We start from the raw sequence: 18,840 nt of genomic DNA, 5'->3' as shown, positions 1-18,840 counted from the left end.
ATCAATGAGGTGGGGTTTGGACGAATGCATAAATTTGTGTTTTGCACTGGACAGAGACATGCAGCAAGGAGGGGGAGATGCATTAAGGATGAAGAGACTAACACCACCCTGGAAGTGACGCAGAGCTCTCAGAGGTACCTCATGGGGAACAGTCAGCTCTGCAAAAAGCAGCGATGGTGCAATAACAGTAATTGGAGCGGTTGCAGAGGAAACGAGGCACCTATCGGAACGACTTAACGCGAGGAGAGGAGGCGCGCCGCGGAAACGCAGCCATTCCTCAATTGCGCTTTAACTGCAATTTAAAAATGTGGCCTCACTTTAATGGAATCTGTGGTGGAAGCCCAGCGAGCCAAACGTTCGGGCCGACTGCCTGATTGAGGGAGAATTTACGTTCACATGCTGATACGGTCGTTATGCAGGTGGGGGGGAGGAGATGTGTCCATCACTGTCCATCATTTCACGATGCGTTCAAGTGCTCTTTCCGTCACAAACTCATCAACGCTCAGCAGCTGACTCATATTTTTCTAAGAGGATTCGGTGGAGTGAGAATTCCTCGGCACTCACAAACACGTCAGAAATCCCGCGTCGCCGCCGCCGCCAAATGGCGCGTTTCGCATTAGAAGGCGCTCTCACGTTGGGCGAGAGAGCGACTGGTCCGATCATGTTCCTCCCTGAGCCGTCCCTCTGATCGCTTATCTCGCCGCAGCAGACCCGGAGTTCCTTTTGTGCCCACCGAGAGCCAATTCTCCACGAGAGGCAGAGACAGATTCGGCTTCAATCGGGAGTCTTCTGCGGGACACGGTGGGAAACATTAGCTCACGCTGCGGAAACAACACCGGCCGCGCTGCCAGGCTGCTAGGCGGCGGCGGCGGGCCCTCCATGCCAGCTTGGCTGCCTCGGCCCCGCGGGCCGGCACATCGTGTGTCATCCGCCGGGTCGTTTAGCGCAGGAGACGAGGGAACCCGGCCAGGTTAGTTTGGATGCCGGTGGATGAGTTGCAAACACGGGAAATCGGGCAGCGCTGGAGCTGTTTGCTGCCGCCCCGCGAGCACTGACGATAATTTCCTGCACCTGTACCCAAATTATCTCGAAACCTGGAGGCCTCCCATTGCCGCAGACTCCAGGCTCTATCCGAAACGGCTGCAACCGCATCCGAAGGGGGAACCGGCTGGATTACGGTCCCGACAGCTCGTGAGAATTTTCCCGGAGCAGCTGTGACGGTGGGTATGTTTAAACACTAATGCCTGACATCTTGTAAGCCGAGCATCGGCTTGAATAAATTCACGGGCCTCATGAAGTCTTACATTATTTAGAGATATGGAGCGTGTGACACTGGGTGCGTGGTGTTAGAGGAAGCAGTAATTATGTTCAGCCACCAGAGTCGTCAACAGCATCTCATTTGCATGCCGGAAATATATCCATCAGTGAACGCACGCGGACTGAAAACAATTTCTTTTTTTGCAATCTGCCATTTTTTTTTTGACACCTTTGTCTAATAAAGGTCATCGTAAGGTCGCTGACGGAACAAAAGAGAAAAATGTATAGAATTAGCGGCAGTAAGCCGGAGTGGGTCAGAGCTTCCCTCGGCAGGTTTGTGATGTGGACAATCGTCCGGAGCTGTAGTTTAGAGGTAGTTAAACCTTTAGACGATGTGACCTTTAGGCGGTGTGTGGGAGTTGTTCAGAGGGCGCGCGGGGTCTGTAAGACAGCCAAGTGATGTCTGCCTATTTAGCGGAGACTCGGGAAAGGTCAGCGCACTCCTGATGCTTAGAGGTTCAGGCTCAGGGCAGCAGTCTCCAACGGCCGCTTGAAAATCAATCATGCCCTTCAGAAGTTTCGAAAAGCCTGATACCCCTTTAAGCTGCAACTCAGAGCTGGACGGCAGAGCGGACTGATACATAAGACGGACAGATGGGAACAGAAGGAGGGAGGGGGGGGATTTTTTAATCTGACGTTCATGAGGGATCGAGCTGTTAGCGGCACAGGTTTTCTGGGGTGATTTTATGGCTGTTTGTTTTTTTTTATTAAAAATATTGTATACCTGTGTGTCCATCTGCAAACACACATCCTCTGGTGGTCTCTACAATATGTAAAAGTCAAGAAAGTGGGAGAGGAGTCTGGTGGGACAGACACAGAGGTCTCCAGAGTAACAAAACCAAGTGGAGAAACATGAAAAGAGATAATGTGTATGTATAAATGTTTAGCCTCTCTCTTTATATATAAATAGCATATGTGTGCATACGTGTGCCTCTCTGTGTGTATTCATTCATTCACTGAGCAACAAACACAATCACAAATTGATGATTGTGGTAATTGTGTAATTAGGGAGGCGCGGTGACAGCGTGTTGCCGATTGCAGAAACGCTTGCTGTTGACACTGTTGACAATGCTAACAGCGTAACTCAGCTCCGTTCAGTAATGGCTCGTATAGCGCTCCTCACCAGGCTGCCGGGATATGAGCGCTAATGCGACAGGTATGATGTAACATCTGCGCTGCGTCGCCACAGCGCTGCAAAGATAAGTAAAGGACGGACGTACTTTACTCTCAAGAGGTTTCCTCTTCTGTTTCTAACAGGCTAACAGCAGTGTGGAAATTATGGGCTTCCCCTGAATACATTGGACACATTCTGTTCTGATGGACCATATGATTTATAGGGTGCTGGTAATGCATCAATTCTTTTCATTGGCTGTCACTTCCACTTCCAATGTTTGATGAAATTATCACCAATTAAGCTGCTTCGTGTCTTGCTGTCAATACTGTTTACAAAATTCATTCAGAGTTGATTTTTAGTTGGTTAAGCATAACGCAGACAACAAACCAAACAACCAACCTGCCAGCGAGCCAGCCAGCTAACCAACCAACCAAAAAACCAGCCAGCCAGCCAACCAACCAGGCAGCCAACCAACCAACCAACCAACCAACGAGCCAGCCAACCAAACAACCAATAAAATCCAGTTTAGTCATTCGCAGGTCAGCTGACTAACAAGCCAGCCAATAAGCAAATGCTAAATTGGCTAATGGTTAACCAACGACAAACCAGCCAAATCATACGTGTATCAAATGTAACAAGGTATATCATGAAATGTATGACCAAATTGTCATAAACAATAACATAATTAGGTAATAATATAAAAATATATGTCAATTAGCAAATAGTATTCATATATTCATTTTTGCTTTATTATATTAGAGCTTCTATTATAGCTTGATTCCAAATATCAAAAGCTGATGAAACAAGTTGACATGAGCACAGAACAAAGACCTGAGACAAATCCCCTTGCTGGGGAGGGAATGGCAGGATGCAGACCGTGTGGGGGGAACAGAGTACGGGGAGAAAAAGGGAGATAGAAGCGGAGAGGATAAACTCCTGGGTGCACTGGGGGCAGAATGACAAACCCATGAGCAGTGAGGCAGAAGTCTCATGGGATTCAGAGTAGATTTGTGTGGGGGAGATACGCTGTGCAAAAAAAATAAAATAAATACATTGTGCTTTGACCACAGGGTTGCACCATGAGAGCCTCAGTTTAAGAGAGGGGAACTACAAGGTGGGCCACTGAGAATCATGTCATAAATCTGCTCACATTGCATCACCGTATAGTCAAGGGGGGAACACATATTTCTAAGTGGTATGGAAGTTAATGAGAGACCAAACCAGTCATTTTGAATTGTGACTTTAAATATGGAATGGGAAGACGATTAAAAGCCATATATCAAAGGTAATGAGGCAAAATCATCCCTTAACTACGAGCGCATGAAAGGCATGGGAAATGAGGCATTTGCTGGCAGTAAAATAAATAAAGAAATAAAAATAACACGCATGCATTAATTTGGCTTTTGGTAAATGTCAGGCGGGAGCGCGGCTTTCTTCGTCTCTGGCAGATTTGTGTTCGCCCACCTCCCTCCCATCTGCTATTTGACATTCTGTCCTAAAAGTCATATTCAGGTGAAAAGATGGAAGAAAAAAGAAAAAAGAAACAAGACATCATCCATCAACATAAATTATTGCGGTGGGGCGCCGTAAAAACTTTAGTGAAGTTACAGGAAACGCTGAAGTAATCAGGACCGTGAAAACTAACAGCTAATCCCTCCCAGTAAGCTACAAGCAAAAGGAGATTATAAAGTCAATTAGCCATCAGGCTCTCTGATATGTTTTCGATCAGAGAGTCAATGTGAACACCTCGCTTTTCTTTTGTGGTTTTCTTTTCCCTTAACTTTCTTCTTCGACTCCCTCGACTGCAGTGCGGACAAATGGCAGTGACGCTGTGGAATAGCGTCAGAAAAACAATGCAAGGCAGAGAGGGAAGCAAGTCTTTCTTTGATTAAGAGCAAGAGCAAAGACGATGCTTTATCTTCACAACAGCAGATAAGATTCCAGCATTTCCACCAGCGATGCATATTTATGCTAAAACATAAATAACACATCTTCCTGCCGCACTTCACAAGAGGATGAATATGGTATTGGGATGCACACGAGTTAAAAAGATGTGGAAAATTTTGCAGCAATGGAATCACAGAACAAATGTGGGGGAAGAAAAAGAAACAGGAACACTGCTACAACAATAGAATGCAAATGACGGGAGCTCTGGGTGGCCTAACCTCTGCAATTCCAACGTTTCAAACAGTCCGTTTGTATTTCCACCAACCCAGCAGGACGACACATTGATCTGGCTAAAGAAAAAGTTGTGGCGCGCCGCTACAGTAGCGCCGGCCATTTATTCTCACCAACAATGACTGGGAGGCTCCTCATTTCCCTCTGACAGATGGGGGGGTACCAACCGTAAAGCGGGAGCAGAAATCATTAAGTCAGCCAAAGCCCCGCAGAGTTGTTTTAATTGTGTGCTCTGGAGCTGTAGGCGCCGCTTACCTGATTGCCGCCATAACTAACTTCTCCTCACAAAGACGGACGACGCCTCGCAACGGTTAGGGGAGTGATTTCTGCCGGGTTGGGTGGGTGGGGGTGGGGGTGGGCGGCTTCTCTGGGTGAGGCGGCAGATGAGGGATAAGGGAAGGGACGATTTGTGGCCGCGCAGGCAGATTGGCCGCTCTCCTGCGGAGAGTGAGGAGTGGCTCCAGCACCTGGCTAATGCTTTTCAAGCTGGGCGATTTACAGCCAGACCTGTCACGTCACTGGCTACCTGCCATGTGGGGGCGCCACACGGGGCGCCGACGCAAAGTGGCGTCCTGCCCGCTATGAGGCAACTAAAATGATTTTGATATTAGCATTTTAAAGCAGGAAAATTATATAATGTCCCTTAACCGGGAAAGTTTAGACTTGTGGTGTAAAAGTATACACAACAATCCCATGGATCAATTCTTCACAATAAAAACTTGTGATGGAAACACCTCAACTTCGAAAAACCTCTTAAATATCGCTAAAAGGTCTTGACGCTCTCATGAGGTGGTTTTTCGGACGTGTCGATACGGAGGTATATCGCAAAAGTGTCATGGAAACGCTTCTTTCGCATTTACGCTTCACCGTCTTTCGCATTTACGTGGTCACATGACCAATCCCCCTAAAGTGAAAATGGCGTAAAAATGGAACGGAAATGCAGCTATTGACGGGATGATCACTCACAGTCCCGGTGTGAGTATAAGCTATTACGCAACTAAACACACATTTATGAGAGACTCACCTGTGCACAAAGACACGCGTTAACCAAGGGATTTGTTGACAGCTTGGCCAGGAACTGAAGTCGTCATCTCAAGCATTAAAATCATATCCCACATTTTATTTCCTTCCTTTTTTTTTTCCTTCAGAAGATTGTCTGCCAACAACCTCATCGTCACTGACGCGCAGCGCTGAAAACTCAATCCACTTAAATCATCTTTACATTAAGCCGCCGCCGACAGTCGGGAAGCGTTGCTGGGCCTCAAAGCTTCGGCGCTCAGTGCGATCAGCTCGGCTGCTTCCCGGTAAACACATCAAGCGCACGCAGTAAATATTGTGGGTTATGCGGATTAGATGAAAAGCCGATCATTAAGTTTTACTATCGGGATGAATTCTGGAAGTCGATAAGCGGAGGGCGTGACCCGAGAGGTCTCCGGCCCGGCAGAAAACTGGCACGGGCATCAGCACCCATCCATTTGTCCATTTCGGATATGATTTTTAAAAATCCATGCCAGCTCATAATAATAATGACCTCTTGTCCTCATGACTCAATGTAACAGCCATTCGGCCAAAGTGAATCCTGCCCCGGTCCTGGCCGCTCGTACATCGCACGAGGAGCCGACAGTGATCTGGGCGCGCTGTAGATTATGTGGCTCTTTCGGCCAGTTTAACCATTCAAACACTTCATCTTGTCAAAAGAGGCTCTTAATAAACTCAGAGGAGAGCAACCCTGAAGAAAAACATGTATGGTTTATAGCGGCAATAATCTGCAGTGCCTCGCCGCTGATGCATATTCACGCTCAAGGCTCATTCATCAGTCATGTGCTTAATGTGTCGGCAACAAAGACGCCGACACAAAGGCCTTTTGGTCGGAGGGTTAACAGTATGGTGGTGCACGGATAGATATTCCTCTCACAGGACAATATGTGCATCAGGGATCATCACTCGACAGTCGTTCACCCTGATTCAAGTGGCGAGTTTTCAACGTGCGAGGACAACAAGAGCTGAATTTACGATGCGGCCACGGACGGCAGAGATTGGAATTTCTTTCAATAAGACAGGAGACGTTGTGCGTCAAGCACTCAATTGTAGGCAATCTGCCGAAAGAAAAACATAACATTTCTCCAGAGGAGGCTTTTCACTCGAGCAACATCATCACTAACAATGTTAGCCTAATAGGACTGGCAAAAAAAAAACAACCCAAGAACCAGCAGGTTCAGCGTCAACACTGAGAATGCCTAACTTCAGAGACAGTCAGTCAGAAAATCTTCCCATTACTGAAACTATACATGTATCGAGGGAGATGGGCTCAAGTCTCATCTTGTTGTCGCAGCCCAGACTGTGTAACGTGCATTTCAGAAATAGGCCAACAGGCTGCACAAAGGAAGGGGTCACTTCACAGCTGCCGTTGCTGCAGAGCCGTACCTGTACTCCTCCTGAGTGAAGATTGGAATCCGCGAAGGCTGGAGGACGGTGATCTCCACCAAAGTGCTGTTAGACTTGATCGGCTCGCCGTCGTCGAAGGCAATCACAAACAACTGGCAAAGACAAGAGAGTACACCGGTGATACAACAAAAAAAAAAAAACACAACTCTTTGGTTGTCTTGTAAGCAGACATACGGTGCACAAATATTCCCTTTTTTCGAGCTAGCCGATGGTCTTTTCAGAGATGCCAGACATCGAAATGGAGACTTGCAAAAAACGGATCTTGTGGGTTGTCTGCAAAGCTCCCAGAGAGCATGTACACATGTATTGATCTACACAGAGACTGGGGAGAGTCGGGACTGTGGAAGGAACATGGTGGTGGTAGAAAGTCAAAGAGTCAGATGTTTGAAATCAAAGACAAAGGCAACACACATTTCTGAAATAAATAAATAAATAAAAAAGGTGTAAAATACAAAGTTGGAACAAAGGAGGTGAAACCCTATTAGGATCTAATATCCCCACAGCACCTCGTCCACCAATCGTGGCTATTGATATTCCTACATAAGGTCACCTGATGTTAAAATAAGACAAAAAAAAAAAAATCAATGCAGAAACTCAATATCGCAGTCTACAGACAACGGGAAAGCAACAGCATGATGGCTAAGTCGATTAGGGAGCCCAGCGGTTCTGCCCTAAAGATGTTATTCAATCTCATAACGTCGATATGCGCAGATATGATAATCTCGGGCCGCAGCTCGTATCTGTGTGAAACATGCTGGGCAGCCGAGTTAAGAAGAAATAAAGTTCTTATCGTTCTCTGCAGGTCCCCGCACCTGAAAGTGTCCTTAATAAGGTTAAAGTCGGCCGGGGAGCTTTACGGGAAACCTTTTTAGAGAAAAACCCTTTTGTGAGCCAAGGCTGTTCTTGCTCAAAGCTTTGTGGCTGTTAAGATTCGGGATCCGAGAAAGGAAAAAAAGGCAGACATGTTGGCCGTGTAAGAGATGAAGTAATAATAGATCTGATGTAAGAGCAAAGTAATATTTCTATGGGACTATAGGGGGGGTGTTTTGTGCCAGTTCTGGTGGCCAAACTCTCAAACATCAAACCAGCAGCTAAATGTTGAAGCCATCAACACCGTTGGTCAGTTGGAGTTGGTCTGGTTCTCTCCTGCTTCCTCCCACCGTCCGCAGACATGAAGCTTCAGGCTAACTGGGAACGGTAGAGCAACCGTCTCCGCTCACCTTGAAGGTGACGCTGGGCTCCTCGTTCAGGTTCACCCTGGCGACGACTCTGCCGGTCTCCTCTTCCACGTCAAAGATGCTGCCGCTGTAGGGCGAGCGGTCCAGGTCCACTCTGTAGCGCACCAGACTGGCCGGAGTGCCCTGGCGGACGGACAGACAGATCAAAATGAAGTCACACATCTAATTTTTGAACTGGGACTCCAGTTACCTAAAAGCAGTGAATGATGTTGCAGCCATTAAAAGAGTTGAAATTCAATTTAACAAAAGGGGTGTTTGCTAAAGAGCACAACTTTAATCACTCAACCGCCTTCAATGAAGTCTCTTTTAATATGAAACTTAAAATAATAAAAAAAAAACTTGTCCTCTAGTCTCCTGCGTAAGATTTGTACATTCATTAACCAAAGCCTGGGCTTTAAAAGACCCTTTGATTACAATTAATTATGGTTTCTGATTACTAATCTTCTCTATAACTTATCTCAGCCCAGTTTCATCCCTGTGGACCTTAAATTCCCTCAGATTTTTTTTTTCCCCTTAACTCTTTATTTTTTTTAACAAGTTTTTGAAGCAGCGCTCGCCGCTCAGGCCTGAACTGAGTTTGCTCCCACGGGGGACCGAGTTGAGACCTGGGGCGGCAGAGATGGAAATCCTTCAGAAGGGCTCCTTCTCGCTCCTTCGGGAGACTTGGACACACAGATGTGTCTTCAGCCGGCAAGCAAAAATTCGAAGTGGATTCCCGGGGGAATTCTTCCAAGAAGGGCTCCATCACGGAGATTTCTAACTCGGACGGCATGAAGCGCTCTTAATTTGAAAAAAAAAAAAAATGGCAACAGCTCAGTGATGGTAAAATCTTTGCTCCAGGCTCTTGTTCAGAACACCGAGACCATATGAAGGCAAACTAATCACATCACACATTAACATTTATTAACTTTTAAGAGTTTATTGAGTGTTTCCTAATTGACTGATGTTGCTCCTCTGTGGAAGAACCCACAGCGGCCCATAAAACTCAGCTGCACTCGTTCTCAGTCAAAGAGCAGCACGGAAGAAACAGTTACATCTCATATATGCACGCAAAAAAAAAAAAAGAAAAGAAAAATCAATATTTCACTCTGCTGTGAGCACACTTGCGTGTTTGTTGTTGTTGTTTTTTCTCCATCCAACAGCAAAGCTCCACCTTTGAAGGCAGTTCATTAATGAATGATAGAAAATGTTCAGAGGCAGCAAGAAACGCTAAACGACGCGGCAGAGACAAACAAACAGGCGTGAGGCAGACGTAACATGTTTAACCCCACTGAGTTTAAAGGGAAGGGAAGCAAAGTCCTGCTTGGATGCAAAGTTTTTTTTGCAGTGCTGGAGTAAAACTGCAGGGGCAGGAAAAACAACATTTTGCATTCATTGAAAAAAACCCAAAACACATATGCATATAAATGTGATGTGATGAAAAGCGTCTCGCCAGAGTGTTTGTCTCAAAAGTGGTTTTACTCCCGTTTTCAGGGTGGCAGTGAAGTTGACAGTTGAGTGGCACAGACATAAATATTACTTATTAAGAATCTTAAATATTTTCACACTGGCTTGGCAGCTCTTTCCGCAGGCGGCAAGCCTGTGTGACTGTCCAATATAAGAGATTGCGGCTCTCGTTACACTATTTAGGCAAACTACGAACACCACTGGAAGTAAAAGCAGGGGAAAAAACAGGAAAAACCTATGTATAAATGTGCATTTCTGAGGGTCTGCGACGGCCGTCCTCATCGATGAAACGCTGCGAGCTCTCAGATCCAGGTCAATAAAAGACTGGGTTAGTCGGCCGTGGACAGAAGCTCTAATCCCTCTGACTGTCAGAGGCTTTGCGGAGTGGCTCCCAGTAAGTGGCCGCGGCTGTGCTCGGAGCGGCGTCTGCGCGATTTCGGCGCCGCCGGGGGGGCTTCAAACTGTACCGGATCCCCCTCCAGGACCGGGCCGCGGCAGCATCCCGCACTTGGCAAAACAGGCACGAGTCCTCGGCGGGGGGAAGCGATTTTCTAAAAGCGTAGCGCGGGCCGCCAGGTGGGGCGGGCGCGGCTGGAATGGGGGCGATGTGAGACGCACAGAAGTCGCAGCGGTGTCGGAGAGACGATTCGCCGCCCACAACCCCCCCCCCCCCGACAGACAGACATCCGTGTCTGCTCCTCGAGTTGGCGTGCTCGCCGAGAGGCATCTGCAGTTCACAGCCGCGGCCCCTGAGAGACCCCGGCAGAGGAGCAGACGCTATTAACAAGCAAAGAGCAGAGAGCCACACAGGTCTAAAAATAAATAAATATATAAATAAATAAAAGGAGGATACGCTTCCTTTTTTTACAGTAACACACAAAGCAAACCCCCCCCCCCCGCCAGCTCACACACACACACACACACACACGCAAAAAAGGCTGAGTGCGTTGCAAAACATGTTTGGAAGATGTGAACAAGACTGCTGACTCGATGCCACGATCAATGAAATATTGAAGCCTAGTTTAAACGGCACGGCGGCAAAAACATCCTAAATATATACGCGTTACGCAACTCAGTGGAAGTGCGTCGAGAGCGTCATGCGATGCCTCCCTGCACCCCCAGAGAATGTTTTTCCTTCCTTGTTAGTCACACAATTTGTTGCCTTTACTGTTGTCCCAATTTCTCTCCAGTATTTATGTGTGTGTGTGTGCGTGTGTGTATGTGTGTGTGCGTATATATAAATATACATACAAATACGTATATATGAATATATTTATGTGTGTCGAGGCAAATAACAGTCAACTCTTCAAATGAGGCCAGTGCTCTTCATGTTCATGTTTAAAATGTGGATCGTTGGATTCCGAATACAGAATTATCACAAACACAGCATATTTAGCCCTCTGTTTACAGCCTCCGGCATAAAACGTCCCCAGCTTCCTGCTAATAGCGATGCTCGGTTGGAGTTTCCACAGGGTTTAGAAAGGAGGAGAGAACCACAGAAGAACAACCTGTTGCTACGAACCCTGTATGAGCTGTATGAAACACCCTTTGTGACATCACAAAGGGCGTCAGAACTCACCGGAGGGTCTTGGTCCTCGGCCAGGACGGTGGTGATGACCGTTCCTTTCTCCGCGTTCGGCGCCACCATGCCCTTGTAGAGGTCCTGGCTGAAGACAGGCGAGAAGTCGTTCATGTCCTAGAAACAAAGAGCAGAATTGAGGAAATGCATCACTCACTCACTCACTCACTCACTCACTCACTCGCGTATCAGTAAGGCCGACTCTACTGAACTGTGCTCGCCTCTGCCGCCTTCTTCCTGAGAGGATAAATCGTGGGGGCGGCGCACACTGCGCAGTTGTGTTTGATTTCAGAGGACAAGCAGTAAAGTTATTGTGGGTTCAGGGAAATTTTGCCGGCGCGATAATTCACAGCGGCGCAGACGGTGGCAACAGCCATCACTCCAGTGTAGGCTTGCAGTAAAGCAGGGTTTGAACATCAAAATGAAAAACTGGAAGAATGGTATCACTGATAAGATGTATTACTGCGCTGGCAATTAATTCAAATATTTAACACTGCAGCTGATTCCAACAACGAAGGGGCTGAATTCAAGTGTCGACACAACACGGTGAAAAGGTGCACTTTATATGCTTTGGATTTTATTCAAGCCAAATATTTGAAACGTAATATATTCAGTAGCTGATCGAATCTCTTGATCCAGATAATTTCTTCGAACCAAACAATAATTCATAAGTCAACCAAAGCACTGAGACCTTCATGCCGTGCTCGCTCTGCGCATACCCTGCTTTCTACATACTGTATGAACTCAGTATTGGAGGACGGGCTCTAATACTAATATTAACCCAGTTCAGAGTTTCCAAACATTTCTGATCCACTTTCTACTTTTAAGTTCAAATTTGTCACGCTACTATTGTTGTATGAAAAGCTCTTCTTGGCTCCGGCGTGCAAGGATGTGCACAAAAAAAAACCTGTCTTTGGCTCGGCACACACACAAAGAATATGTTTCTTTTCTGAAGTACAGAAGAGAAAGTTTGAGAGATTCTTTCGGATCAAGGCACGCGGGGCACTCCATCCATCACGGCGAGGCGTCGGATCAAAAAAAGAACAACAAAACCAAACAGCGGGAGCCAAGAATCAAACACCGGCGACTCGGAATAGTCCTCGGAAAGGTTTTAACGCAAAGTGGTTTCAACAAAATCAGCGCCATCTCCTCCTCATCCTGGAGAAGCCGCCCCTGAATCCATTAGGCTCATTCTAATTCATGTCTGTCGCCGCGAATAACAGGCTGCGGTTTGATATCGCTGGCTGCACAATGTCTTATCCTCTCAAACGCTGCCCCGGGCTGACAGCACCGGCACAACAACAAAGCCGTGTCCTTATTAGAGGACAAACTGGCTCAACAGGTGTGCGGCGCGCACACGCCGGGGCCAGCGGAGGACGCGGTGAGGGAGTGAGTCACGGCACCGTGGATGGAATCAACCGATGCAAATGGAATCTGTTGCCCGACACAATCAGTTGAAATTGACCGATACTTGGCTGAAACTGCGCTTTCAGTGGGGGAGGAGATGCATTTCGATTTGGGGGAGTGTCCACGTTGGACATTGCTGGATGTCTTGGTGACGTGTGCAAGGATCATTAAAAGTCAAGAAGTCAAGAACAAGAAACTGGGAAAAAAAACTGAATTCAAGAAGTTAATAGAACGGAACAGGGGGAAGAAAAAAAAATCCATTTTCACTGGTTACTGCTCAACTACACAACATGTGGCCCTAATTGGTTCTTAATTAATATTATATTTTGGACTCATCTATTACCTAATGGAGCACCGAAGCATGTGCGAACCCTTCAGGAGAACTAAATCGTAAACAGGCAAGGAGACGCTATAGAGGCGGATTTTCATTTTCTTTTCTTTTTTTTGAGCACCCACACAGATGTGCCTTCAAAGTCTTCTGCCTTTTGCCGTTTGGCGCGCGGACCGATTTTGATCAAGATCCGAATGCATGACAATGCGCAGGCAGAATCAGTCACGGAGCGACAACCTCACGAACGCTCACACATGCCGGCGCGTCTAGTACTGGAACAGAGAGCCTCTAATCCTTTTGTGGCTTTCAGAAGCTATATCCTGAAAAGGTACACAAGCAGCGTAATTGCTGTCACACGGCTAAGGAGTCACCCGCCACTGCGGAGCTGCGGCGCGCGAAGGCGGGGACACCCTCGCCGTCAAAATGTTCCCTCTCGTCGAGCAGACCTGGGCGGCGAGGAGGTGTTTGACAAAAGCTTCCCCGCCGCTCGCAACACAATACAACACAACACAGCACGAGCGAGCAGGCAGGTTCATTACTGCGCAGTCGTCACCGCTGCGGACTGGAGGGAGCTATTAGCGAGGCGCTCCGCTAATGATAATTCGGAGCTCACCGAGGGATGAGGGAGGGGGAGGGGGAGGGGAAGGGGCAGCGGGCCTTACCGTGATGCGGACGGTGACGGTGGCTTGTCCCGGCGGCATGACCCCTCCCTGGTCCACGGCCTCCACCTGGAAGGTGTAGGAGGTGCCCATGCCCAGAGCCGGCAGGTCCTCGAAGTCCAGGGTCTGCAGCACGGCCAGCTCCCCGGTGACGGGGTTCAGAGAGAACAGCTGTCTGGCCGACTCGGTCCTGATCCGGTAGGTGACGTTGGAGAAGAGGTCGGCGTCCACCGCCTGCCGGGGTGACGGGAGGAGGGGGGCAAAAGGTGGAGTTGGAGCCGCATGAATGCACTCGATGAGGATTAGATTAGATTAAATTATGAGCAGAGATATAAGAGCTGCGGCCACGGTTAATGAATATTGATGGGCCTATTTGAACAACTCTATTTTTTATGCCGAAGGGGTTACTTTCATACATCATTAATAGATTCAGATTAAATTAAACCGCAGAGTAAAGCGGCGCACTCAAAGAAAAGATAGCATGTTGCAGAGGCTGCAGCAGTGAGGGGATATTAAGGGCAATATTGTGGAAAATGAACTAGAGAACACACTCGTACAAACACAGTCCATTAACACACAAAAGACGGAATGCCGTCGCTTTATTAACGTGAAGTGTCTCCTTGGCCGTGTTCCACGCTGCATTCTTCTACACTAAATACTTAATAATTCAAGTGCGTGGACACCTCAGACCCTAAATAAACAACTTACAGGTGACAGAGCTGCACGGCGTAGTAGCTTTAGCAATCTAGCAAATGTTAGCATCTTCTGGCTGGCTTAACAGTAAGTAGATTCTAATTGGGCATTAGCAGGCAGCGATGGTAGTTCGGTGCTTTGACTGTATACCAAGATGGACGAAGCATCCAGATTCTAAAAGGACGGTCAACACGAAAGTACCAAAAATCCCTGCTGCATTCTATCGTTTGGCCAGCCGGGGGCGCAATAAATGGTTGCAAAAGAACTGAAAATGAATGGCTGTGAATACACAATGAAAACCAAAAGTCAAACCTTTACAAACCGTATTTTTATTACAAGCAAATATGTCCATAAAGCTCAGGCCATGAAACCAATCTGTAGGCTTCCGAAAAAAGTATTCGCAAACCAATGGGTGACGTCATTATGACTCCATCCATCTTCATGTACAGTCAGTGTTTGTATCTGATAAATTGTCAGCGATATTATCTGTTTTCAAAAGGGCTTTAAAAAAGACGTTGTGCGGGAGGAAAACTGTTGAATTTAAATGATCTTTTTTCCCATGTAGACTAGCAAGGTTGTTGTCCAGCGATCTGTTAAGGGTTGAAGCCACGTTGTCCCGGTGATTAATGGTGTCAACTCCGTGGTGCCACTTAAACTCCGGCTTCCTCGGCCCTTATCCCGCTGCTCCTCAACCTTTCTCGTTTTTTATCCTCCTCCAGGAGTTGTCACCCGCAACACGCCTGCGATTAATCCCCTCAACGGCCGCGCGTTGGTTTTCGCCACGCATTTGTGCAAATGCATGTACTCCCACTTGACAGCGCTTACGCTAGTCAGAGGAATGCCACCAAGCTAAAGGCCTTTTCAATTTTTGGAGGGGCATTACGTTAAGAACCGGGCAATAATGCAAGGTTAAAAGGAGAGAATTACGCTCCACTGTAGCCCGATTTCAGCGGGAAAAATGTGACCACATTCTTTTTTTTATAGGAATGTTTAAGAGACATTCTGACGAACGATCGTCCTGAATCGTTGAAGATGCTGAAAGACCACAATGAAGGCTGAAGATGGAATGAGAAAAAGAATGAAAACACATACAACAAAGTACTTACGCTGAGCTTGAGCACCACCGTTCCCAGAGGGCTGTTCTCGGGAACACTGACCACGTACGTTTCCTGCGTGAACACCGGGCTGTTGTCATCCACGTCCGTCACCAGGACGCTGAGGGTTAAGGCGGTCCGCCGCGGGTCCACTGCGCCGTCCGAGGCCTCAACCACGACGTCATACTGGCTCCTCAGCTCTCGGTCCAGCGGCACTTTGGTGTAGATGCTGCCGTTAGCGCCGATCATGAACAAGTCGGGGTGATTTACGATGCGGTAGTTGACCCGGCCATTAACGCCTGCGTCCGAGTCTCTCGCCTGCGGAGATCGGATGAGGGGAACACATGGCTTCAGTCTTTCTGTGTCTAAATGAAAGCTTTCTTTGCTCACTGCAATCCAGAAAAGAAGTCGACTAAACTTTTTTTTTCTTCTGTTTTTTCCACTCTCCGCAACTTTATTTTGAGGGACCAGATGTCAGCCACTCTCCACTTTTTTGCCGATGCCAATTCATTTAACAATCAGCACAAAGCGCTGCCAAGCTCACTGTGGGAGCTACAATAGTATTGGCGTATCGACGCTTGCATTAGTAAAGGCACATGCCAAAAACAAACAGGGAAACGACATGAAATACAGCCTGTATAATCAGAACGACGGCACCGCGGTCTGCTTCAGTTGCAGCTTTGATCGCTTTGGCATTGCGGCGAGCGAGTTTCAGCGTGCGACATGATGAAGTTGGAGTTAGCGGGCCCGCTAAGCGGAACGTCAATAGAACGAAGTCTCGCTGGCTCCTGGTGTGTGACGGCCCATTTTACCAATGTCAATAATAGCAGAAAGACAAAAAACATGCACGCATTCGTAAGAATACACATCATGATGATGTCTTTTGAAGTGTAAGTGTAGATGTAGATGTGTTTGCCATGAGGCAACTGGCAGCCCTGTGGTTTAAATGAAATCCATTAGGGCCCAGCTGGATCCTATTCACATGGGCTTCCACCGCTAAAGACTTGACTGCAGTGCAGCAGCTGAGCCTCACGACAAAACACTCATCAGCCGTTCTTCAGTCTCCAGCCTCCGAGTGTTTATCATCACGTTATCGCTGCGAGTTGAAACGGGGACCCGACTCGCATCGTGCAAATTCCACATCCCTCCGAAGAGCATCCTTCAAAAACACTTCGGCATAATAAAGAAAGAGACGGCAGAGGCTGAAGAGAGGCATTGTGTGGGGCAGTGCGACGATGCCAGGACCCCACCCGATACGAGCGGCTTCACACAATTTCATATTTGCGAAAAAATAGTTCAGCCTCCTCGGCTGATTGTGGCGGTCATATTTCATCTTGTTTTAGTTCAACATTTTCTCCAGCGTGAGTGCAAGCCGGGACAAGACAGCCAAGCAACCTGCATGTTTCTCTGTATTATGGAGGACTACTGTTCTTTTTTCATTCTTCCGCTTTGCCTCACCTCAATCTTTACCAAACCCAGCTTGAACTCTCTCAACACAAGCCGCTCAACACAGAAAGTGACGACAATTTTTTGAGGAAAAGTGAAGACAAGCCGAAAGTCCTCACTCTGTTTGTACGTAAACCAATCCAAGTCCTCAAATGGCATATTTACAAGAACGCGAACACCCACCCACCCAACAACCCACACCCACCCACACACACACAGGAAGTGTGGCAACACATATTTTTATCCCCCCCTGTTGTTTCAGTTTAAGCGCCTGACAACTTTTCAAAGCCAAGGATAAAAATTGGACCCGCGCATTAAGTCTTTGCAAAACAGATTGAAGCAGATAATGCCAATATGTGAGCGCAGATCATCGCCGCGCCGCAGTAATTACATAACAAACGCTCCCATTGCTCCTCGCCTTCTGCCGTAGTCATATCCACAGCCAATACAGAACAAATAACGCATTAGCATTTCTCCCTCTCCAGCCTCCCAACTAATTTATTCCGAGCAGGACGGGTGCGCAGGTTCAACAGAACCTGCAGCAGATGCTGGCACGCATGGCGAGCCCCAAATGCAGTGGCTTTGTTTAAAGTTCAACCGCAGCGTTAGCAATGACTGCAGTCATTAGCGTCTAAGCCGTACACCTCGTTCGCACACAAGCGAGGGCTTCTGCGACTCCGAGCGACTTTCTCTGCTTGCGTCTTCCTCATTGATGTAAACTGGCACAGACTTCAGAATTTTTTTTTTTTTTTTTTCGCTGTGCAAGCGCATCAGCTGTGGCTGCAGCGGGAGCCTCTGCACTTGCAGGGCGTGACGACGAGAAAAAGAATGGCCCGAGCAGGCAGCCGCAAGTGTTCCAAAAGAGATGGGAAAGCATTTTGCTCACACAAAAGGAGCAGAAGAATGCCGTTTCTCATGTGGTTCACTCAACTTTAGCTTTCTATTTTAATTCTTTGTTTTTTTGGGGTTTTTTTTAAACATTTTTCTTTTTAATGCCTCACCACAGCTCGGAAACTTTTTTTTGTCATTTAGGGAACCACAATGAAAAGCAGAATGTGTGATATTTTTCTGTTGGGACGGTGTATAGGGGGTCTTGTCTTGGGTTAGAAACTTGAAACTTCTTTTTAAATGAAATTTCCCATTTTAAAAAGAAGTTTGTATTATATCACGTCAGGCTCTATCGGGGGAGCCTTGCAGCACAAAAACTAGCTCTCCAGAAAACAGCGCACAGTGTCCTTCAAAACCAGTGTATTTCAGTTTTCAGTTAAAAAATGAGCCTGGACTTTGGAAGGTCCCATCAGTTCCAGAACTGTGTGTCTTGGCAAGTAAGATTAGTGTAGTTCGCTGACAGGCCAGAGACACATAATGTGGTTTAAAATAATAATAATAATAATAATAATAATCAATTAATTTAAATTAAAATGAATTAAAAAAGAAATTTGTTTTTTGCACAATAACTGGCATTTTGATTTATTTTTGGTAAGTTGTCCGCATTAATTATCTCTGGGGTGGCAAATATGTGTAAAACAATCACAAGCTAATTATAGCATTTCCATTTAATGCTGAGATAATTAATAGTCCCAATGCTTGAGGCGACTGAAAACAAATGTAATATTTACACTTGTCAGTCGTACACGTTGTGGGCGACAGACTTGCCTTGGGTTGCACTATTTTTCAAGCTAATCTATCGCGCTGATAAACCCGCAGTCAAAGAGGGAGCAATTAAGTGAACGTGACAGTGAGGTTAATTCACAAAGCCCTTTTTCACGTTCAATCCACCTCTCACTTGACGTGCCGTATTGCACCGATATCCAGGTTGCTTGTCCGCGGGGACGACGTTCGCGCTTTCTTTACGAGGCTACAAACATCCACATTACAGTGTTTTCTTCAGAC

The 18,840-nt window shown here is 46.9% G+C and overlaps 1 protein-coding gene across 1 annotated transcript in view; it reads right to left on the bottom strand.

Moving 5' to 3' along the window:
- Positions 1–18,840, bottom strand: part of LOC142896592 (protocadherin-15-like) — a 185,347-nt gene that overhangs the window by 42,560 nt on the left and 123,947 nt on the right. Inside the window, exons 20-24 of the mRNA XM_076038354.1 lie at positions 15,514–15,819; positions 13,718–13,948; positions 11,318–11,434; positions 8,275–8,415; positions 7,034–7,146 (exon numbers count right to left, since the gene is read on the bottom strand). Coding sequence (XP_075894469.1) covers positions 7,034–7,146; positions 8,275–8,415; positions 11,318–11,434; positions 13,718–13,948; positions 15,514–15,819 — 908 coding nt within the window. The remainder of the gene's footprint in view (positions 1–7,033; positions 7,147–8,274; positions 8,416–11,317; positions 11,435–13,717; positions 13,949–15,513; positions 15,820–18,840) is intronic.

Source organism: Nelusetta ayraudi, unplaced genomic scaffold (genome assembly GCF_046127955.1).
Source record: "Nelusetta ayraudi isolate G7.1 ecotype Tasmania unplaced genomic scaffold, CSIRO-AGI_Nayr_v1 ptg000056l, whole genome shotgun sequence".
NCBI classification, from domain to species: domain Eukaryota; kingdom Metazoa; phylum Chordata; class Actinopteri; order Tetraodontiformes; family Monacanthidae; genus Nelusetta; species Nelusetta ayraudi.
This window is presented reverse-complemented; position numbering and strand designations above follow the sequence as displayed.